The 25,156-nt window shown below is 45.4% G+C and overlaps 1 protein-coding gene across 1 annotated transcript in view; it reads left to right on the forward strand.

Annotated features, from left to right (window-relative positions):
• The window catches only part of BSPRY (B-box and SPRY domain containing), a 105,498-nt gene extending 81,975 nt beyond the window's left edge, over window positions 1-23,523 (forward strand). The window contains exon 6 of the mRNA XM_078642187.1: window positions 21,685-23,523. Coding sequence (XP_078498313.1) covers window positions 21,685-22,208 — 524 coding nt within the window. The 3' untranslated portion in view covers window positions 22,209-23,523. The remainder of the gene's footprint in view (window positions 1-21,684) is intronic.
• The last annotated feature ends 1,633 nt before the right edge of the window (window positions 23,524-25,156 follow it).

Below are 25,156 nucleotides of genomic sequence, written 5' to 3' on the forward strand. Positions count from 1 at the left end.
GCGCGTCTGAAGAAAACATGGTTCTAATGTTGCCCTGGACCAAGCATTTACGGGATGATAATGACTTCGTTGACTTAATTATGCTCGCTGGTGAACTTTTGCGCGTTGGTGTCTCACTCGCTCCAACACTCTTAGTGTGCCTCACATGGGGTGTGCTGCTGACAGGGGTACTGGGTGTAAGTGAAGTGTTTGACACGTCTTCTTCCTCCTTGTCATCATCAGATGCAACATCAACGTTTTCTTGACTTCCAATTCGGGCTTCCTTGATTGCATTTAGGTGCGCAAACCATAGGACAGTGTGCTGTCTCTCAAGATGACCTCTCTGGCCTCCGGTACCATAGTTGGTACCTGACTTACCACGACTAACTGCAAGCTTACAAAGGGTACAAATGGCGAGCTTTTCCCTTTTTGGGCAAACAGTAAAGAAGTCCCAAACTGGTGACTTGAAGTGTCTGTGGGGCCTGGAGGAGGCGGCGATACTGGTGGTGGTGGTCATGCTGCTAATGCCAGATGAAGTGGAGGATCTGGATTGCCCAACTTTTGTACGTTGTGCACTTTCACCGCCACTAATTAAGGTCGAGGTGGATGGAGGTCCCTTCTTGTGAGAAAGAAATATGGAAGCGGTACGAGTTGGTGTACTTAACTCCAATGATTGTGGTGTTTCCACTGCCTCCTCGTCGACAACATCATCATCATCACGCTCAGCAGCTTTTCGGGCTAGGGTCAAAATGTCTGTTTGCTGCATGCCTGCTGGGGCTGCAGTGACCTTTATGATGACTGGGTCGTTGTTGTCAGAGTCTTCATCAGCAGCAGTATCCGCCACTTCTTGTTGAGCCTCATCATCACACTCCATAACTCTGAGACTTTGGACGAGCTTCCTTTTACGCTTAACTACCTTTGTCAGATCATGTGCCTCACTCTCAGACGGCAGTGGTGCTGGTTCCCAATTTTGATCCGTATCATCAGAAGGAGGTGTGCTTGAAGAAGATGTAGACACCACCCTTGATCTCTTCCTTGCTAGGGGTGTGGAAGACAATGAATGATCATCAGGAGGAGTGTCTTCCTCAAATGATACCTCGCCTTGATTGTCGATTTCCTGATGTGCCCCTACTTCGGGAGGAACAACTATTGTGGGCACTTGTGACCCTCTATGCACCTATGCTTGCGCATCTCCTTGCGCTGCCTCTCCTTCCACATGTACTTGGGCTTGTACTTGCACATGTGGTTTTTGTTGCGGCTGTGGTTGTTCAACACTCGTCAGATGAGTTACAACAACCTGTGTTGATTGAGGGACATTGCTGCTACTTTCTTGCGATGAGCCAACATCACTGGTTGATGGTGATTGAACAACTAGACTAAGTGCCTCTGCAGCACTGAAGGGCTTGGACTTAAGTTGGCGTGGTGGTGGTGGTGGCAGTGAGCCCAATGGAGCGGGGGTGCTGCTCCCAGCTTGGTCCCCAGCAGATCCCGCTGCTGCTGCAGGCATACTTTTTTTTTTACTCCCAAAAAAAGGGGCGGCCGGCACACCAGTCTCCTTTGTAACTTGCTTCTTCTGCTACGTACTGGCAACTTTCTTGCTAGAGGAGCTACGGGTAACTTTTTTTGGGGCCATCTTCTTCAGAACAGCAGGCAGCAGTTGCACGAGTTGCAGAGTTGTCTGTGTCTAGACGTGACGTCGCGTGACGTTATGCTGCACACACACACCGCTGCAGGACTTCTTCCTGGCACTGGTGGTTCTCTAGAGTCTTGTGCACCTAAAAGCAATGGAAGACAGAGGAACATCAGTTCAGTTATACACCCCAAAAAATTGAAAAACACAGAAAAATAAGCACAATCCCATGCCATCCATGATGTTTACATTCAAGACACCACACAGAAAGACTAGGCCCATGCAACACTGAGTCACTACCCCTGGGGATAATGGATGAAAAGTAGGCTAAATAAGTGCAGGCCTCAGACACTGCCTCTCTTCAAAATGGCCCCTTGCACCCCAAGCACATGTTGCCTGTACCAGCCAGCACTCAAGATGGCCACCACCACCACCCACATGGCCAGTCCACATCAACAGTACACCCCAAAAAAACAGAAAAACACCCAAAAATCACCACAATCCAATGCCATACAGGATGTTTACATCAAAGAGAGTGAGACCCCACAGGCACACTCAGTCCATGCACCACTACCCCTGGGCAAAAGGCCACACCAGCAGCAACACTCACTACCCCTGGGCATAATGGATGAAAAGTAGGCAAAATAAGTGCAGGCCTCAGACACTGCCTCTCTTCAAAATGGCCCCCCTTACACCCCAAGCCAGTCCACATCAACAGTACACCCCAAAAAAACAGAAAAACACCCACAAATCACCACAATCCAATGCCATCCAGGATGTTTACATTAAAGAGAGTGAGACCACACTACAGGCACACTCAGTCCATGCACCACTACCCCTGGGCAAAAGGCCACACCAGCAGCCCCAAAAAAACGACAAAAACCACAAAAAACAGCACAATCCCAGCCCATCCATGGCCTCAATGGTATTTAAATTCAAGAGGACACCCCACAGAAAGACTAGGCCCATGCAACACTCACCACCCCTGGGCAAAGGGCCCCACCAGCAGCCCCAAAAAAACGACAAAAAACAATAAAATCAGCACAATCCCAGCCCATCCATGGCCTCAATGGTGTTTAAATTCAAGAAGACACCCCTCAGAAAGACTAGGCCCATGCAACACTCACTCCCCTCAGAAAGACTAGGCCCATGCAACACTCACTACCCCTGGGCATAATGGATGAAAAGTAGGCAAAATAAGTGCAGGCCTCAGACAGTGCCTCTCTTCAAAATGGCCCCTTGCACCCCAAGCACATGTTGCCTGTACCAGCCAGCACTCAAGATGGCCACCACCACCACCCACATGGCCAGTCCACATCAACAGTACACCCCCAAAAAACAGAAAAACAGCCAAAAATCACCACAATCCAATGCCATCCATGATGTTTACATTAAAGAGAGTGAGACCACACCACAGGCACACTCAGTCCATGCACCACCACCCCTGGGCAAAAGGCCCCACCAGCAGCCCCAAAAAAATGACAAAAACAACAAAAATAAGCACAATCCCAGCCCATCCATGGCCTCAATGGTGTTTAAATTCAACAAAACTGTTGTATCATGGACCCATAACCAACCCTGGTCCTACTGGATACTGTGGCTACCCACAATATAATTTATTTAATGTTCTGAAAAAGTTCCAAAATTGTAGTTGCAGCAACTGTAATGCCCCAAACAAACTTACTTGTGAAAGTTGATTTCTAATCCAAAAGTGATCCAAAGAAAGTCAAAAAGGCCTCAAATGCAAATATCCAGCAGCACCCACAAAAAGTAATCCTTCCAGCTCCAGATCCAAATGAAAGTGACCAGGAGATGGACAAAGCACTGGGAGGAGCCTGCTGGACAGGAACAGGAAGTTGGAGACTGTGGGGCACTTCCTTCCCTCCCCCCCCCCCAAAATGGACTCCTTGCAAAAAAAAAGGCCATGCAAATGTCAACCTGAGGAGTGATTCTGATAAAAATCATCATTTTCTGAAGGTTTATCCTGTTTGCTGGTGGATTTCTTGTGCAGAATTGCAAAATCTCTATTTCGCGAGTGCGAGATTGTTCCTTTCGCCGCAACTACGTGTTCGCAATTGCGAACTCTCGCGAGGTGTGCTGTGCAAGGTGGCAAGCCGCGATTACGTATTCGCGGGCGCCAAACTCCCGCGGGATCACGCAGCAAGATCCAAAATGGCGCAGCACTCGCAAAATATGATCGAGAAAAACAACTCGGCAAACGCTTAATGACGGAAAGTGAACGCCGTGCACCACGCCGCGCGCCGCAACCAAGCAAAAAATCTGCCGCGAGCGGATTCACGGATTTTTGACAAATTCGCGAGAGTTCGCGGATTGCGAATTTGCCGAAAATCGGAAAAATCCGCGAGCGGAACGGATTTTACGCCCATGCTTAGTCAACAGTACTTAGGGGGTGTGTGAGCGAGGGGATTGTTTTTAACCCCGTGATTGGGCACGTTTGTCAAGGACTGTTCTGTATTCACAGGCTTCCGTCGACTTCTTGGATCACTGCCATAGACGTAAACTATGGCCCGAGGCTACTTTGATTAGTGGAAGTACCGACCTAGAGAGAGGGAGGTAGGCGTAGATGTATCATTTATTTATTATTACTTTTCGAAGCAAGGTCTATATGGAATGAGATATCTAAAGGACAAAAGTAAAACTTTAACTTGGGGAGGAAGAGATGTCACTAAACGGAGAAAAGTTGTATGTCACTAGATGCAGTCAAGATGTGGCCACATTTTAGACACTGCAAGAAATCGAGCGCTATGTTGATGTTTTTCTTTCCGTCGTTGTGCTGCTCATTGTCAGTGTTGCTCCCTCCTGTTGTCTGTACGGCTGCTTCCCTCCCACCCTCCCGTGGTCCATGCTGCTGCTTCCCTCATTCCTTCTTTCCCTCCCTCCCACCCTCCCGTTGTCCATGCTGCAGCTTCCCACCTCCCACCCATCCGTTGGCCATGTTGCAGCTTCCCCCTCCCACCCTCCCGTTGTCCATGCTGCAGCTTCACCCTCCCACCACCCTGTTGTCCATGCTGCAGCTTCCCACCTCCCACCCTTCCGTTGGCCATGTTGCAACTTCCCCCTCCCACCACCCTGTTGTCCATGCTGCAGCTTCCCTCCTCCCACCCTCCCTTTGTCCATGCTACTGCTTAGCGTCCCTCCCACCCTTCCGTTGTCCATGCTGATGCTTCCCTCCCATACACCCTACTGTAGTCCATGCTGCTGCTTAAATCCCCCCACCCTCCCGTTGTCTATGCTGCTGCTTCCCTCCCACATTCCAGTTGTCCATGCTGCTGCTTAAATCTCTCCACCCTCCTGTTGTCTATACTGCTGCCTCCCTCCCTCCAACCTGCCTGTTGTCCATGCTGCTGCTTTCCTCCCACCCTCCTGTTGTCCATGCTGCTTCTGTCCCTCGAGTTTTCCTTGCTGCTGCTTCCCTCCCTTCAGTTGTCTATGCTGCTTTCCTCCCTCACACCCTCCAGTTGTTCATGCTGCTGCTTCCCTCCCTCATACACTCAAGTTGTCCATGCTGCTGAAAGCATACTTCCTTGCCCCCCTCCCACTGTCCGTGTGCCCCCTCCCGCCCCCCCTCCCGCTGTCCGTGTGCCCGTTCCCGCCCCCCCTCCCGCTGTCCGTGTCTCCAGGATGTGCAGTGGATTGCAGTTCACAGCACTTGCCTGGCCCAGTGTACTGTAGTGATGACTGTGTATGGTGGGTGACAGCTGGCTGTGTAATTGGACTATAGGTGACAGCTGAACTGTGGACGGTGGGTAAGTGTGCTGCTTATGACGATTGATTGTGCACTGTTGGAAGCTGGTTGGGAACAGTTACTGTAGGCAACTCCTAGTCGTACATTTTACAGGTGACAGCTGGCTGTGCAGTGTACTAGGAGTGACAGCTGATTGTGCACCATTAGTGACATCAGTCTGCACAGTGGTTGTCATCCAGCTGTGCATACTATGATATGGGTGACACATGGATGTACATAAAGTAAAGTAACAACTGCTTGCATTGTACAGTGCATAGCAGGTTCCTGTGAAAAAATAGTAACAACTGGTTGTGCACTGCGTAGAAAAGTTAGCAAGAGCCGGCTGTAGTTTGCTGTAAGTCACACCTGGATTTGCGTGTATCATGTATGACAATTGGATTTGGACAGTTTGCGACAGATAGCGAGCAGTTTACTGTATGTGATTGCATTCTGTTTTGTACTCTAGGTTGAGGTGCGTAATGCCCCGTGGCTGTAAGCTGAGTGCTCATTATGACACAGATGTCAGCGTGATCAGAAAAGTATTGTGGTTGGCAGCTAGGTTTTTGTTTTCCAGCTGGTGGAGCTGATTTTCCACTGTGTATCGTGGGTGACAGGCCTGGGCATGCAGTGTGTTTTGGTATAAAGCTTCATGCGTAGGGTATGGTCGTTGAACTGCACATCATAGGCTACATAGGTGGGTGCTTGCAGTGTATTTTGGTGACATAGGTCTGCTCAGTATAGGTCACATAGCAGAGTGCTTACAATATGTGAACGAGCTAGGTTGAAAATATATGTACAAAATAAGCATGCATTCTTTACAGTGTGCAGCTGCCTGCAAATGTGTACTCATTACAGAGCGTTGGTGCACAGTCCTCAATGTATTTTCTGTACTGTGTGTGTTGGGGCTCTGTGTGTGTTGGGGCTCTGTCTGTGTGGCTAGCTTTTTTTGTAGGTGGCTCTGTGTGTGGGTGGCTCTGTGTGTGGGTGGCTCTGTGTGTGTGTGTGGGTGGCTCTCTGTGTGTGTGCGTGTGGGTGCAAATGCAATAGGTCTCGCATTTGCGAGAGATTAAGCTATTGGCATTGTAAATGACAATGCCATTTATTTATCTGTTTTCAAAACCAACACATAAATAAAAAAATTGTCATTTACAATGCCAATAGCTCTAACTTTTACAAAGGCGAAACCGTTGCATTGTAAATGCTTGTTTCTTTAGTATGTCCTTTGATAATTCCAATAATGTTATTTGATAGGCTTTTCGAGCGCAACTATAGTGATTATCATTGGAAAATCATAGGTTCATTTGTGACGGCACTTTGGCATGGGGCACTTTTGAGATTTTATCGGTAATTAAAAAGCTTTTTGGCCCAGAAATTAACTTTGTGCTACATAAGCAATAACCAAAAAGGCAGTAGGCTAAATCATAGCTCGACAAGGGTCAGCCACATCAGAGGATTTCCATGATGCTGTCATGTATCTTGGGTTGGGCACCTGGCAACCTATAATGTAATAGTGCAGTATTATACTTCTACTTGTATTGTGTTCACCTTTGTAACATGCACACGTCACTTTCCCTCTTGTAATGTATCGTTTGCTACCTCTTGTATTTTGTTTGCTCTTGATACATGCACAATTGTCATTATTACCTTATGTAACGTAACGTTTGCTTTTGTAACATGCTGACTTGCAATTTTTCCTCATGTTTCACTACTGTTCCTATTGTGAAGCGCTCTGACACCTTCAGGTAAAGTCTGCGCTATATAAAAACGCATAAAATAAAATAAAATAAAATAACCTTTGCAATGGGGATCAGTTTGAGTCCCATCGTGATCGTGCCTCAGGTGAATGTCGCCTGAGTGGGTGTCAAGGTGGGAGTTGAGGACAAAGGACACAATAAATTATTAACAGAATTAGCATGGGTATATTGAAGGGGGGGATGTTTGCAGTGTGGTGATGTGTAACAGGAGACAATCAGTCCTGCCAGCAGTGCAAGGAATGCTTTGTGATATGTCTAATAGAAAGGGCATTTGTGTCTCTTTGCAAATGAAGAGACAATAGAGATGTACGAATGTGGATGAAACTTGTGAGTTGTTTTTAAGGTTTTGGCGATCAGCATACTTTCCACCGATAGTTTATTTGCTAGGGGGTGAGGGGAGTGTGCATAGTTAATATGCTTATAAAATAAATAGAAAGACTGAGTTAGACACTAAGATGAGTCTATGTGGATCCAGCAGGCAGGTAAATGAACAGACTAGGTGAGTCCAGGTGCCATTATCTCCCACCAGCAGCTTTTTATCAATGTCTATTCATAAATATATTTATCGCACAGAGTGGAAGACTAAAAGCATGACTCTCAGGGTGGCGGTAACAGTAAATATGGCAAAAAGATTAATGTTTCCCAGCCGCACCAGGCTGCCCACATCTGCCCCGGCGAGCGCAATAGGCCACTCGGGGCAGATTTACAAGCCCCTTACGCCTCTTTTACGCCACCGTTGCGTCACTTTTGTGACGCAGCGGCGGCACAAAAGAGGCGTCATGCTGCGGGGTATTTACAACATGAGGCATCTGGGAGATGCGTCACGTTGTAAAGCCCTGCGCCAGAAGTAGGCGTTCAGGCGCAGGGGGGGGGGGTGTTCCGGCGCAGGAACGCCTCCTAAAAGTGGCTGAGTGAAATCTACAAGATTTCACTCAGTCACTTTTAAGCCCATGCTGCGTCAAAACCCTGTGCCTGCTTGAAGCAGGCGTAAGGATTGACGCAGCATTTAAAAGATAGGGCACCCCGGAGCCTTGCTGGAGCTGCATCGTGCTTGCAACGCAACTCCAGCAATGCGCCACTTTTACGGCACAGATGTGTCACGCATCTCTGTTTTTGCCCTATGGTGCACCGCATCCATGGTGGCGGAGCCCTGGCGCACAATAACTGACGCATCCCTGCTGATATGCAGAGATGCACCAGTTATTGTAAATCTGCCCCTCTGACTCTGCCAGTTGCCACTGTGTAGAGGAGACCCCGACAGAAACGCTGGTGGGGCGACCGCCCAATGTAGAGGTGCCGACATTCCCTGACCGTGTTTGGCATAGTTATCTCAGTGAATGACACCACAGAAAGGAGTGTGGCCTATCTCTCACCCATTTGATCCCGCAAAGAGCATGAGATGAGGTGGGTGGGAGTACGATCTCTTTGATAGGGAAAGGAAACTCTTTGAGGGGGGATTGTGGTTCTCAGGGCGGTGATCCTATTGAAGCCAGTTGGAGTTTCCTCTACACAAGCGCTCCCCTAAAAGCAGATTCAGCCTCTTTGGAGAAGTAACCCTAAACCCTAAAGCAACACTAGACAGGGCAGCATTTCCTGCCACTTTGACAGAGGTGAATGTCGTCCTGCCACCAGAGTGTAACTAGAAGTAAAGCACCAGGGAAGAGGAGAGGCAGTGGTGGAGCAGTGGAAATGCAGTGTGAGGTCTGGTTCTGTATACACATTAAAAACCTCATTAACCCTATAATCGGCGTGTGCTCTCCTACGCTTTGTAGAACTTCCCATTTGTAAATATGCATGTTTATTTCCCTATTCATTTTCATGTACATTTGCACGCGCACACACAGGTGCCCATGCAGGCTATTTGCTATTTAATCTCACCCATCCGTGATCCAGTCGGCCCACCCATCACCCATCATACTCCCCGGGGCGTGGGTGGCCGATACCCGCGCGGAGCGAGTTTCTCTGTCACTTACATTGTTTTCGGTTCACTGACTAGTGAATCCGTAATGATGACTCGTCTGGGAAGAATAACAATTGCGAAACCTGGGAAGCAGCTTGCCAAGAGGCAGGGGCCCAGAGAGGGCGTGGCCTGGTTCCACGTGCAGCGCGGTGAATGCAACCGGAAGTGGCCGATGCTCTCACAGGCCTTTCAGTCGTTTACTCAGGCATCGCTGTGTGCACTGACTGGCTGAACCTCGCAATTTTCTGCCGCTTTTTACAACACGAATTAGCTCAATCAGCTGGCGGCCCTGTGCTCGCTTCGGCGCACAGCTTCCCCTACTAACAGTCTTACCAAGAGTGGCAAGGGCAGGTGAATTAATGGAGTGTATGGCGCCATGTCACGGGTATGAAGCGTAGTAATAATCTAACTATTGAAGCCATTGTGCATGCTGGTATGTTCAGTTCAGCTTCTTAAGTGCTTCTACTCATTCTCACCCTTCCATAACTTCTCTTGCAGGAACCCTTAGTTTTATGTGCGTCCTATTGTAAGAGGCCACTTCTTATTTACCTTTCATCTCTGTGCTTTTATAGCCACCCTGTGGATAACTCATTTCTGCAGAATCCTTTAGGACTGTGGAACATATCTCCTACCAAGGTCTTCCATTAGGTGCCCATTCAAGTCAAGTGCGGATGAGCTTGGTGCGCTTGCAAGTGCCCATCAAGCTTTCTTTTGCAAATCAGCTGCCACACGTTTAGTGTTTCCAACTTCCCTTCAACTGCAAAAGTTCCTTCCTTTTATATCTAGAGCCAAACACAGTATACAAGCTGAGCCGGCTTGCTCCATGGTCATTAACAACATGTTCTGTTCTTCTTTCCACCTTCCCAGCAAAAAACAACCACCTTCCCATGCTTGTTAGTCCTAATTCATATGGCTGCGCCATGCTTGCATGCTCTTTCCAATGATACCCACGTACTACATTTCCTACGCTGCAGGTACCTCTGTGACCTGTAAGAAGGGCCACTGGAATTATGCGGCAGGAGAGGACCACATTATGCGTCAGGTCATTTTTAAACTTGGAAACATTGGCTTGGCATAGGTTACACCTCCTTAGTATCCGTTTAAACACTCAAATATACAAATAAGCGACAAAAAGGAGACCAGTCCAGTTGTACAAAAGGCCTTCCACTGCACGACAAAATGTGTAGCTGCATTTTTTTGTAACTTTTAAACCGTTTGAGCTAAGCAGATGATGGATTATATGGCATATCTATAATTATGCCAAAATCGCAGCGGCTGCACAATTGCATAATTCCAGTAGCCCTGCATGTAAGATATTACAACATCCACGATACCTATCAATAACTGCACCATCACTCACTTCCTTTGCCTTGCTATCACTTGCCTGTTTCACTGGCCAGGCTCCTATGCACACTACTGCACTGACAAGATTTTGAAGAATACCATTGGTGTGTTAAGTGACACATTTAATTTTGGCATCTTACATTCTCCAAAATGGACTGGAGCGTGCATTTTCATTTGATACCTCATGCTGTAAGAGTGTTTTAAAGCACACAGTAAAGTTTAAACTCTAAGCCTTTGAATTGTAAAAATATCTTTGATGTGACAGGACACAACCAGCCTGATACAGGTGAGGCTCTGAGTCTACTGTAGCGTCTTCCCAACCTGGTTACCTGCCAATGACCACACCACACACAGAGCTTAGCATTACACATCTTTATTCTTCTGCGTGTAACTGCAAACTCAACATTCTAAAACATGCTTTGATGGCAATGCGCTCTGACACCTACTTCACAGATGTACGGAGTCCATTAGGAGCCAAAAGGATTCAATCAGTCAATCAGGGGAATTGTAAGCGCGCTACTCACTTGTGAGGGTCTCAAGGCGCTAGGGGTCCGCATATCTGTTTAGCCGAAGAGCCAGGTCTTTAGGGTCTTCCTGAGGGTGTTCAGGGAGGGTGCGCGTCTGATGTCTGCCAGTAGCTCGTTCCAGGTCTTGGTTGCAATGTGAGAGAAGGATCTTCCGCCTGCTCTGGCTTTGTGGATGCGGGGGGTTTTGGCCAGTGCAAGGTTGGAAGATTGGAGGTTTCTTTTTTGTACGTGGAAGTTGATTCTGTTATTGAGGTATTTGGGTCCATTGCTGTATAGGCATTTGTAGGCATGAGTGAGGGTTTTGAAGGTGACTCTTTTCTCCATGGGGAGCCAGTGGAGTCTTCGCAGGTGATGGCTGATGTGTTCGTGCCGGAGGATGCCGAGGACGAGTCTGGCAGTGGTGTTCTGTATTGTCTGGAGTTTGCAGAGTAGGGACTTGTTGATGTCGGCGTAAAGTGTGTTTCAATAGTCCAGTTTGCTGGTGATGAGTCCGTGGGTGACTGTCTTCCCTGACTCAGGGGGATCCATTTGAAGGTCTTGCAGAGGGTGTTGAAGCAGCTGGAGGTGACTGCGTTGATCTGTCAGTTCATGGTGAGTGATGAGTCAAGCACCTTCTGTCATAAAATATCGCAAGGCACTACATCTCCCACTCTGTTAAATAAAAAACATTTGATATTTTTTACAAATCAACAAATATATATGTACATATTCAATCACATTATTTCAATCAAAATTCTTGGCACTTAAATTATTCAACCTGATCTGGGTACTGGAAGCTGAGAGCTGTCATCCTCACTGTCAGAGGTCTTCGATGACCGCGAAGAAGAAACAGCAGTCACTGGGTTCTCAGGTTCAGTCTTTCTTTCACCATCTTGATCAGAAGACTGATGAATCAAATGCCGAAAGTCAGAAGAATCTCTGGTACCAGACTTCCCAGGGCGCTGGGCGGTCACCATATGTCCCTTGGTGGACACAACGTGGAAAGGTGCACCATCAGATTTTCTCCTTCACATTTGGCAGGCGATCACTAGCTCTCCTGTTTTAACCCCTTCGATGCTCATGACGAGCTCAGCTCGTCATGCAGTACACTGCTCGTGTGCTCATGACGAGCTCAGCTCGTCATGAACAATGGGAATAAATCAGCTGCAGCACAGAGGGGGAATTGCTGCAGCACTAATGGTGTTAAACTAATTTTGTTTTGCATGTCCCTCTTGTCAACATAGGTTTAATCTTTTCTTTATGAAACAAGTCTTTCATTTGAGTTGTCTCATTCTCTTCTTCTCTTTTGTTGATTCATTGAGGTTACTTGGTTGTCATTGTTCTCCCGAACATCAAAGTCGAAGGACTTTCATCCGTGATCAAGTGAGGTGTGGAATGATAGACTCATAGGGTGGATGGAATTCAACTCAGTTTGCAAATTGAGCCTCTGAAGAATTGCACGCTGGAAAACTTTCTTTAGCATATACATAAAGTGCTCAACAATTCAGTTGGCCTGCGGCCACAAAGGTGTAGTCTTCTGATGCTTTACGTTCAGATGGTCCAGGAAATCCTTGAATACTCGACTGTTGAATGGCGGGCCATTATCAGACTTTAAAATGGCTGCAACGCCCCATGTTGCGAAAATGCCATCAAGTCTCTCAATGACTAGCTCATGAGTAATGGATGACAGATCATCTATTAATGGAAATCAAGAGTACTGATCCACAATTACCATCAGATGATGTCCATTGTTGAGTGGACCAAATAAATCAATGGCTATTCTCTTCAATGAATGCTTAGGGAGTTCTGAGATGGTAAGAATATATTGAGTAATGTTTGTAGGAAGGCAGTTACATAGATTATTTATTTATTTATTATTTAATATATTTGTAGAGCGCAAAACCTGTCACCCAAAGGGCATCCTGGCGCTTTGATCAAGGAACCGTGCACTTTAACCGCTCAGGCCGATTATGGGAATAAGTAAGTTTTTAATGCTTTCCTAAACGGAAAATAGTCCTTGTAGCTCCTCAGAGAAAGTGGGAGGGAGTTCCACAGTTTGGCCGCTGCCACGCTAAAGGAGCGACCACCCATCCTCACTCTATGAAACCTTGGAACCACCAGGAGGTGAGCCGATGAAGAACGAAGGAGCCGTGGAGCCGAGTACCACGCGAACATGTTTTGCAAAGGAATGGGGCCCAAAAGGTGTACCGCTTTAAACACCAAGCATGCAGCTTTGAATTGTACCCGCAAACCTACCGGAAGCCAGAGTAGGTCTCGTAGAGCAAGAGTGGAAGAGCTGGACCTAGGGCGGGAAAGAGCCAGCTTGGCGGCCATGTTCTGCACCCGTTGTAACCTCCCCAACAGATTTTTTGGAGCCTCCAGAAGAAGCCCGTTGCAATAGTCAAGACGACTTAGTATGGTCCCACGGACTACTTCCGGCCTGGCTTGAGCGGGGAGAAGGGACAGGACTTTGCGTAACATGCGTAACAACATCATACACGTGGCGGTGGTTTTATTGACGTGTATGTCAAGTTGTAAGTTAGGGCCAAACATTACCCCCAGGTTACGAGCTGATTCCGCTGCCAGCACTGGTTCAGGGAAGGTACTGGGCCAAAAATTCTCAGGGAGTGCCCGTGGAATCTGGTCGGTGGAACAGTGGAGCACCTCCGTCTTCGAGCTATTAAATTGCAGGGAGTTAGCTCGCAACCAGTCCGCTGTAGCTGCCATGCAGCGATGGAAAGTGTCCAGCGAGACCGCATAGATGACAGGCCTTGAGCTTCTTTTCAACCCTTTCATCTAAATATGGAAACCAAATGCGATCTTGGAGAGCTCTCCTGGTGGCAACAATACCACAATGTCACTTGTGAGCCACTTCAATTATTTTCTGTCTCAATCTCTCCGGAATTAGGATTCTCGACCCTCACAGTATAGCTCCTTCCTGAGTTATAGACAGTTCATCCTCAGTATTTTTGTACTTTTGGTATTCACCATCACTGGTGAGAGGTTGAGTGTGTCGGTTCTACAACTGGACTGATGTAAATATATCTTTCAACTTCAGCATGTCACTATCATGGCTTGTGGCAGTGATGATCTGGACTAACAATATAGAAGCTGGTGTATTTGACTTTACCAGGAAATTAATGTAGACTTCAGCCGTCTTGGATGGAGTACTATGACCTTGTATAGGCAATCTGGAAAAGTAGTCAGCAGGGCTTTGATCCTTCCCTGAACAATATACAATGGTGTAATCATTCTCTTTTAATCTTGTAATCAGAGTCCCCACTGTACAATGCGACAAGGCATCTTGGCTTTTGGATTTCCAAAGATGGTCAATAAAGCGTGATGATCAGTTACCAGTATAAAGGGTTTCTATACAGGAATACATGGAAATGTTCACAAGCCCATACCACGGACAAACTTTCTTATCGGGTTGAGAGTAAGAACGTTCTGTTTGCTACAAACTTCTACTGGCATATGCCACAATATGCCTTCGAGCATGGGGCTGTGCCAGGATGGCGCCTAACCCAACTGTTCTAGAGTCATCAACAACCTCGCTATAATGCTTTAAATTGAAACAGCTCATTTCAGTAGCAGTTTCAATTACTTGTTTGATTTTCTTGAAAATCTCTCACTTTCTTGTGACCACTTTGAATGAAACATTTTTTACATTAACTCTTGTAAGGGAGCATTTATGGTTGCAAAGTCTTGTCTGTATCTTGAACAATAACTGGCCGTGCCAAGAAATGAACGTATCATAGAAACATCTTGTGGGGGATCAGCATTTGACAGCGCTTGTACTTTAGTAGGATTGGGTGTCATACCCCACCATTAGAAAAGATATGGCCAAAGAATTTTAACTTGTCTTGTGAAACTTACACTTTTCTGCATTCAAAGTCAGGCCTGCATAAGTCAGTAGCGACATACTTGGGTAAGAGCCATATCATGCTGCTTATCTGTAGCTCCGAAAATAAATATGTTATTGCTATAGTTGAATGCATACATAACCAGTTGTGTGGCTCACCGGTTAGAGGAGGCAGTCCCTGATGCAGAGGTCAGACCCGGGACCTGGGTTCAATCCCCGACGCGGCAGGGTCTTGAGCTCAAAATGTCCACGGACTTGATAATTCTCGCCTCGGTACCTACTCGAATCGCGGGTTCACACTCTGCAACTCTGGGCAATAGCTTGCTTAATCTCCACTACAGCCCCACCGCGATGGGATGCCTGGTCTTCACCTTGGGGATGCCCAGTAGGGGTAATCTCGCAGGGAAAGGCCAGGACGGGTTCCCAAAGCAAGCGCCTTGAGACCTTACGGTGAAAAGGCGCTATATAAGAACGTATGATTTACGATTTATTTTATTTATGACACGTTTAATGACGTCTTGGAAAAGTTTAACAGCCAAAGATACACTAAAACAGAGTCTTTTATATTGAAACAGACCAACGTGGGTAGAAAAGGTTGTAATATACCTGCAACCTTCTTTGAGTTCTACCTGATTAAAAGCTTTATTTAAATCAAGGTGAGAGAAAACCTTAGCACCATTTAATTGCATTATCATGTCAGAAATGTGTGGACCTGGATGTCATTCTCGTTCACTTGCCTTGTTTGCTTGGAGCATATCAATGCATATACGTACAACTCCTTCAGTGTCCTTTTTGGGAAATACCACTATGGGAGAAACCCATGGCGTCAAACCAGACAAACGCTTAATAATGTCATGTTTAAGTAGTGATTCAAATTATTTTTCAACAGTTTCTTGAAAATGAAAAGCAACTAGTCTATGTCTCTAAGCAATAGGACTGGCATCGGCATTAATGTGTAACTTTACTTTCATTGTCCGTATCTTTCCCAAACCATGAAACAATTAAGGAAATTGACCTGCTATTTCGTGGTGATCGTTTAGGTTGTAATTCACAGAAATCAGTCCCATATCAGCAGTGGTAGTGAAACTGAGCATATGGATGGGTGCTTGCACCTTCATTTTCTTGTGTTTCAATGTCGCTACAAAGGAACCCTGACTTTTTATGGCTGTCGATACAGACAAGTTTACACCGGTTTTTGATGGCGTAAGTCCAGGCAATAGAGACAGTTCATGGTATTTCTCTGCAGGCATTGTATTTATTGATGCAACACTGTTGATGAAAGCTATCGAGCAGTCAATTATTGTAATGTAATTTTCGGACAATGGTTGTATGACTTTGGTACTTTGGCATGTTCACTTTTCTTTGACTGACATTTTTCCTCGCTTGCAGCCAGTCGAACATGCAAAAGTTTATCTGAGGTAAACATTGATATGGCACAACCGTCTTCCTCACTTTCACTGGATAATGAGGTGGACAAACTGTTTGATGATGATTTCGATGATAATCAACTTCGTTCAGTGCCAATTTGCCTCAATTGGTGTTGCCACGTGAACTGTTGGGGTGTGCGTTGAATGTTGGCTCTGGAATGTTGTGGCGGCCATTTTGTCTTCGTGCTGTGATGCACTTGGTTTTTCCTTCATTTTACAAACCATCACTAAATGGTTCTCTTTCCCACAGCCTTTACATATCTTTCCAATCGCAGGACATTTAACTTCATGTGGAAATGAAAATCTACATCTAAAACAACTTCTTTTTAGGTCTCGCCCTGCGACGCATCGCGAAGTGATGTCGCAGCGAGACCTATAGCCGTCCGCTTGCTTACAACGAGGCAAGAGGAGACAAGAGATGGGCACGCGCAGCCTGCCGTAATCGGATCAGGTCGCACGCGCGTTCACCATCTCCTGTCTCCCTTGCAAGCCTGCAACACACACAGGCAGACCTCCCCCTGCTTTCGCACATGCACGCGCACACAGACACACACAGAGACACACACACACGAGCGCACCTACATGCACGCACACACACGAGCGCACACATACAGAGACACACACCACACCTCCCCCCCGCTGCCACCGCACCCGCCCCCACACACACACAAGCGCATACACACACACATACATAGAAACACCCCCCTCCGTACAACTAACCCCACACACCGCATCGACGTCACTCCGGACTCTGCAGTCTCCGCGGGGCTCTCCCCCGGGCATGGGAGCCCCGCGTCACCACTGCTCCTCTCTGGGCCAGCCACTCCGTGGGCACGGGCTTCAGAAGACGGAAGTCCCGCCCCACAACAGGTTTCGGTTTCGCTCACAGCTTTCTTCAATGCTTGTTTTTCAGGGCTTTCTCCTGCCTGCTGTTGGACACGCTCTCCTGCACTGCACGCCAAGCTTGAGATTCAGCGTGGTGCACCTTGCCCCCGATGCCTTGAACTTCAATAATGGCAGCCGCGCCCTTTATACAGCGAGGCTCAAGGATATACTTTAAAAAAAAATTTTTATAAGCGCATATGGTGGCCACACAACTTTATTATCGCGCGCACCACCAAAATGCTTTTCTTTTCAAATGTGTCTGCTTTTACAAAGTGCGGCACGCCAAGCTTCGTATTCACGGCGGCCGCACACCTATCTCTAACTTTGATATTCTACCCCGGTCGCGGCCGATACAGAGGTGGGGAGTGGAGACAGCGAGACATACAAACTTCCCCAGCCTGGGCAGCTGCCTATTCTACCATTTGCAACGGCACCCTAGCAACCCATGATTCGCTTCCAGCAACCATTGTTTACAAAGTTGCTGGGAGCGATGTCACCGACATTGGATGTAATCATGGAGGGCAGCAGTGGCCATGAGCAGCTGCTAAGAGGGCTGCTAGAGGGAGCCGGGGGGCAGGGACGGCACACGGACGCAGCAGCAGCCAAGCCAGCTCCAGGGTGCCAGTGCTTTGTCTGACTTACACACACTCTGCCGGGCCAGGCCCGCTATGCCTCAGGGTTGCTTCCCTCTGGTTTTCTTTGCTTTCTTGGACCTGTATGATTCTATTTTCCATTATGGTCTCTATTCGGTTTGTTAAAAAGACACCCAGACACTGGAAACGAGTAAAAGACGCCTGTGCTCGGGGTCATGCCCGCCCTTCCCTGGAGCTCGCATCCATGCCCATATCAAAGCATTGCAAGTAGGAACACGGCTGTGAGCAGGAGACCCAAGCAATCAGAAGGGCCAGGGGTATGTGTGAAGTTAGAACTGTAAGGATAGCTCACTGGGTTAATGGATCAGGTGCAGGCAACAGCAACCCTACAAAGCTATATCCCGCATTAAAGTAATAGGGGGATAAATCCACGACACGAGAGAACCGGAAACCTGCCTTTTTCCTTCCATATGAATCATTGTGTTAGCGCTACAAGAGTCTAGTGCCCCTCAACAGGCTTTGCGGGCACCTGAACACTTTTTTATAGGCTGCAATAACCGATTTATATATATGTAAGGTCTTTATTCCTCTAACGTTGATAAAGTCAGTACGATTTAGTTCCTACAGAATAATGAGTATTCATGAATTACAAAGGATTTCTGCCTTAAAAACAACTTAATAAAAAGTAGGTTTGCTCAGTATAATCTGGTACTTATTATTAGCACAGACGATGTCTACCCCATGTAAAGCACTGCATACAGTGGACACATCGGCAGCACCTGTATCAAGTACAGGTGCAAACAACCGTGCCACCCAGCCCAGTTTATACAATCTGACCCCAAGCACACTGCTCCGTCCTTTAAGCAAAATACTGTTCAACCAATCAGCGTCTCCGATTCACTCCTTCAGTACGTGGTCTCCTGCTCCCTGGGGGGCAGGGCACTTTCTGATTGCAGATGTGCCATGCAAAAAAACACTGCAGTGCTCAGCTGGTAATGTTCTGCAAAGAAACATTCTAAGAAGTCGAATGTATATCACATTTAAAACAGGGTTCGGATATAAAATGAAGAAACAGTCAGTACTTTCCTGGTTTTGCACTCTAGAGGTCAAGTAACATGTCCCAATTCAGTTCTCTCATGCCCTCTTTGGCCATGTCACTATCAGAGCACAGGCACACTCGTTCAAATTCGAAAGCTGTTACATTATATATTCAGGAATAGTGAGGTGTGTATTTAATATTGTAATACTGCAGCAGCTCACTAATATTACTACAAATAATCTCTGTGACACCCTCCTATTTCTCAAATATGAGGTTCTGTTTTTATGTTGCATGAAACAAACACAACATTTCTCTGCAAAATGTCTGTAATAGAAAAGCATTTGCAATGCAATAGGTCTCGCATTACTAAATGTTTCAGTTATTGGTGTTGCATTATTATCAGCAATACTAATAGCTCAAACCTTTACTAATGCAAGACCTATTGCATTGCAAATGCTTGTTACTTGCAGTCAGCACTTTATATTCTTCAGTCTTTTTCCTTGGCTTACTTTTTGTAATCATGACTGATTCACTTTCGGTGCCTCCAGCCTCCATGTCAGCGGCTTGTCTTTCAACCTGCTTCTAAGCTCTGGCAGCCATCAACACTCGCTCCAGACCAAGAGTTTTTCTCAGCATTCATTGTCAGAATGAATCTGACGAGCACCCATCAATAACTAAGTTGCATGGCATCCTCATCATTAAATATATTGATCCTACAGTGTTTGATGAGCGTGTCAACTTTGTCCACACATTCATCAATGGTTTCACCAACTTTTTTGCATTCTTGACTGAAAATGTATCTTTTGTAATCAACGCTGGGTACTTTATTAAACTTTAGATTCATTGTTTCATTAATCTGACAATATGTAATTTCTTCATCAGTTTGCATCATTTTCTTTATTACTTCTTTCACACCATGACTAGCAAGATTTTTGAGATACTTTATAATCTTTTTATCAGTCTTTTCAAGTGCATCAATGAAATGATCAAATGTCTCTGTCCACGCAGACCATCTATCGCCAATATTTTGCTTTTTGGCTGTATCGAAAGGTGGTGGTGGTTTCAAAAAGGTGGCAGCCTGGTAACTAATTATGGGAATGGCTGAACTTGAGAGTGGAACTCTTTCTACTCCTGTCGGCTGTCCATTTGAACCTACAGCACTCGTTCTTTAACTGAGGCCCTGCGATGGACTGGCCTCAGAGTTGTCATGGAGAATCAGGGAAACATTGACCTTCTACCCGGTCTCCATCAGAGCCTGTCACTTGCTCAAGACCTCTGGAGGAGTTCTGAACCACTGGAGTTGTTCTGAACCATCACCTGACAGCTTTGGTGGTTGGTCACTTCAGGCATGGGACATCTCAGTATGCACAAACTGAATGCTTCTTCTTGGGTCTCCTCGCCCAGTTGTGCTTTGACCTCACATGCATGAAGCGTCAATTCTGTCCTTAGCCAGTGACCCACGTGGCATGTGCATGCAGTTTTCTTGGACCATGACAAACTCTGGGAGAGCACGGTCATTCTTCGGGTTGTTTATGCTCTATCTGGTCGCCATTTTAGGCGTCTTCACAGCCTGGGTATCCGCCAATGCCCATGCCACACAAGGAGCTTAGTATTACACATCTTTATTCTGCTGCTGCGTGTAAGTGCGAACTCAACATTCTAAAACAAGCTTTCATGGCATTGTGCTCTGGCATCTACATCACAGCTCTACGGTGTCCGTTAGAAGCCAAGATACTACATCTACCAGCCAGTGTGACACATTGGTTCTCTGTGCCACTGCCTGTTGATGTTGAGCAGATTTGGAGGAGCATTACCACCACAAGCTAAAATCACTGGAGCAGTGCACAGAAGCTTGATGGTCCTGTCTCTTAGCTACTTCTGCCACATGAGGCCAAATGATTCACCATAGGTGTGTTTATATTGTACAGATCAATGGCTCTCAATATTGGAGGCCAGGTAAAAGCTTTGCATCCGCTGGTCTGCTTCATATAAGCAGTTGTAGTGATGGCTCTGATCTTTGTAAAACCTATTTCTGATACCAGAGAGCAGTTTTGTCCTTGTCTAGTGAGTAAACAAACTCCCACATACTAGTGCAGTACAGACTCTCTGTGTGGCGACGGTAGACCAACTTACTTTTTTGATCAGATTCCAAAAGTACCAACCAAAATCTTGGTTTTTGTGAAGTCTGGAGATTACCTTTTTCTAGTACACTGTGGTTATGATAACCCTCCTATTCTCTTGCCCTATCGTCATTATGCCCATGCGGATCTCCAAACACAGCTATACAGCAAAGAAAGCCCGTTGTAATATTTCCACACTTGACTATCAGTGCTGCGTACAGGTTATGTTCTGCACACAGTTTAGTTTGGCCAGGAAGCCTATATAGCCCCGTTTTGTTTCTGATGGCAATGTTTATGGTCTCATAGGCGTCCATGAGCCAATGACAGTTAATCTCTTTGATCATTAGCAATGTGCCTTGTTGTTTGTCGTGACTAACCATCTGATGCCAAGCGGGTGTGCCTGCTTGAACACCTACTTGAATGTGTTGTGCTCAGTGTCAGCACTTATGTACCATAAAAGTTATTATAATTAACTGTTGATGATAATAGTACAAATCGTTAAAGGCGAATAACAGCCCTTGTATTTCAGAAGATTATAGATTAGATTCCCATAGTCGTTTTACTACATGTTTTTCATCTTTAGGTGTTTTCAAGGCAATATAAATGCACCCATGTTTATGAATGATTGTTACAAGTGTTCAAGAAAGATGAACATAGTTCATGCTGCTTGCTACATATGCTGTTACGCTGGGAGTTGTCAAGAGATTGCCTGGATTTATATTCATTTCCATGTGGCAAGGAAAAGCCTCATTTGGGTCACTTCAAATGTATTAAAAGTACATTAGTTTGTATATTTATGTGCACATGAAAAGGCCACTAAAGCATTTGCTTGCATTGCAGGTGTAGAAGATATTCTTATCGATGAGAAGACAATAAGCCCTTTGCTAAGCATTTCCGAAGACAAGAAAATCTTAACATTTGTCCACAAGAAACCAAAGAAATATGAAGATTGTCTGGAGAGGTTCAATTACTGGCCAAATGCATTTGCTACGAAGAGCTTCCAGGCAGGTCTTCATGCTTGGAGGATCAGTGTTGAGAAGAGTGTTGCGTACAAGCTTGGGATTGCATACAGCTCACTGCAGCGCAAGGGCTCTGGTAATGACTCAAGATTGGGATACAACCCATCCTCTTGGGTCTTTTCCCGTTATGACAAAGACTTTCGTTTCTCCCATGACAGCCAACATCAAGCTGTGGAACTGCTAAAATGCCCGAAGCAGATTGGCGTTCTTGTGGACTGGGATGGAGGGGAGGTGCTCTTCTATGACCCGGACTCCTGTGTGGTACTCCACTCCCACCGCGCTAAGTTTAAATCTCCTGTGTTCCCGGTCTTTGCAGTGGCAGATGACTGTATACGAATCACGTAGTGCTGACATGGGAGAGACCAGAAACAATGAAAGCACAAAGAAACAACTCAATATCTGAGCTTCCTCTGGTATTCTGTGAACTATTCATCATTGAACAAATGTTGCAATTGAAGTATGATCTTCTGAACACTTCCTTAGTCCAAGACCATGGGCCGAGTTGATTAAGAAAGTCCAAAGAAGCAGCATTGACACATTTCAATGAGGAACTTTGAATTGAATACTAGTTGCACAATTATATCGATAAAGGAATGGTGTGTTTAGTACACTCCTGACGCAGTGTAAGCTGTCAAGTAATCATCAAAGGTCATTTATGGTATCTTATTATAGACTGTAATGTGTTCCTGCGTGAAGAACAGCAAGTTATGCTTTTTTCAACTGGAATAGACAACACTGCTTACTGGGAGGCAAAAAACAGATAGAATAAATGTCCTTCTTTCTCTAAATGACCACAAGAATATTTGGGAAAGTACCACAAGGTTATTGAGGAGGATACCACAATAGTAAAATTGTGTAGGAGTTTTTGAATAACTGATGATGGCAAATACCTTCTTCCCAAAATCAAGGCATTCCAAGATGAGAATGTTCACTGCACCTCAGGGAACAGAAGTTCTTTTAAACTTCCAATGTCCAGTCCACAAGGTACAGCTCCTCAGTAGCTATTTTTGTTCAACTTTTTTTCTTCAGTCATCTGTTGTGAGTTCATCTACCAGGTATACAAATCACTGCTACTGCAGTAACCATGAACATTTTGTCTTGTTGAAAAATAATATTTTTAAAAGGTTGGATATTTCTTACTCAGTCCCCTATGCAAAAATGTGGAAATGTATTGAAAATGTGTATTCTTACATTGGTGCACTGTCACAGGTGCACAAATGCAAAAATATGGACAAATTGGAGTTCTCATCCTTATCTTCATAATGTTTACTTACTGACGAGAAGTAAGATTTTCGGGTTATGAGAAAGTGACACTGCATCCAACCTAGCACGTTTAGTTAACATTTCAGTTCTATTGTTTTACTAAGCAACGGTAATTTCTAAACAACATTTAAAAAAAGCTGACAATTTTGTTTAAAACCATTCGAATTACATTTTTGGACATGTTTGTAAAAATGTTAATGCAGTTATCTAGGAACTCTTACAGGTTAGGATTGTCTGTTAAAATTACAAACACTATTAAACTGATAAAACTGTATGGGTATTTCTCAAAAAAGCTGCAACGTATTTAATTAAAAAAAAATTATTGGTAAATTCAAATGTTAGAAACGGCGTGTGTGAGGTAAACAAAGACTTTGTTGATTAAAAGTTACAAATGCTACTTACACATTTTAAAAAACTTTGGACTTGTTTGCTGAAAAGATAGACATAGATATACCTAATTTTCAGATTGAAAATGTATATGGCATTCTTGTTTTAAACTTTGCAGAAAACATTTTCACCGTAAGTAAATTTAGACTACTTTTCAAAAGTTAGAAGATATATATATTGCTCTACTTACTCCATTGTGCAGTGCATTTGAAGACAACGTTGTACACTGCAACACAGACTCTGTAAGGTGGGAAAGGGTGAAAGGGGAATATTGGAGTTTTCCATATGGGATGTAGGAAAATATCATAATCTGAGGTCAAAAATACATATTTGTTGTGCTATTGTTTCTTCTCTTCACCAGGGAAAGGGAAAATGTCAACAAACACCTTCTTCAACTTCGGCCGTCATACCACAGGTGGAGTAACAGTGAGTTCTAGCCATTTGGTAAAACAAGCACTTGCAATGTAATAGGTCTCGCATTTATGAGAGTTTGAGCTATTGGCATTGTAAATGACAAGGCCTTTTATTTATTTGTCGTCTTTTAAACAGATAAATAAAAGGCATTGTCATTTACAATACCAATAGTCTAAACTCTTGCAAATGCGAGACCTGTTGCATTGCAAATATGTGCTATAAAATTAGAAAAAACATTAGGAGGATAGAGTGTGTCCTGCCTGCAACAGCAGGCAGGACAAAGCTATTTGAGAAAATAGTGCTAAGGAGGCTGTAATTAAAGCCTACCGAGCAACAACACACGTAACAGGGGGTTTCGCCATGGGAGGTTGTAATTAAAGCCTACAGAGCAACAACACATGTAACAGGGGATGTCGCCATGGGAAGTTACAAAATGAGACAAGGCGGTACAAAGGAGAGACTACTAAGCCTTTCGACCAATGAACAGTAACAGTTTACTGTCAACAATGACACAAGCCAATGAAAAATGTGGGCGGAGCTTCATGTCCCTATCTCAATACAGCATGCCTCCCACAGCAGTCCATGCGCTGCCCAGGCTCAACCTAAAAATCACAAATCAGCTTGAATCTGCAGCCACATGTTTCTATGGACTTCAGTAAAACAACTACACCATCATATTTTTTAGGTCTCGCAGACCTGCGTAGCAGGGCGCATGCGCTGCCCACTCTGCTAGGCTTTTTGTAATCGAGGAGATAGAAGGGGTGTTGAAGCCTTGCCCATCATTCTCATTGGCTGGCATCATAATTTATACTAAACAGTGGCCTCTGATTATAAATTAGGTTTCTTTGTTACCACCATGTCTCCTTTTTAGACGGCCCATCCAGACTGGATTGTTTGCTTGCGGCGTTACACTGTCCTCAATATGTAGGCGGTAAGCACTATTTTGTTTCAGTCGCACACTGCTCAGCAACGGCGGCCAGACAGGCACGCTGGCCAGAGTTGGGCTCATTGTTGTTCCATTAGCAAAGTTACAGTTTGTTAACCACATCGGTAGCCAGACAGGCACACTGGCAGGAGGTGTGCTCGTTGTTGTTCCAGTAGCAAAGTTACAGTTTGTTAACCACATCAGTAGCCAGACAGGCACACTGGCAGGAGGTGCGCTCGTTGTTGTTCCAGTAGCAAAGTTACAGTTTGTTAACCACATCGGTAGCCAGACAGGCACGCTGGTC

Source organism: Lissotriton helveticus, chromosome 5_1, assembly GCF_964261635.1.
Source record: "Lissotriton helveticus chromosome 5_1, aLisHel1.1, whole genome shotgun sequence".
In the NCBI taxonomy this organism is placed as follows: domain Eukaryota; kingdom Metazoa; phylum Chordata; class Amphibia; order Caudata; family Salamandridae; genus Lissotriton; species Lissotriton helveticus.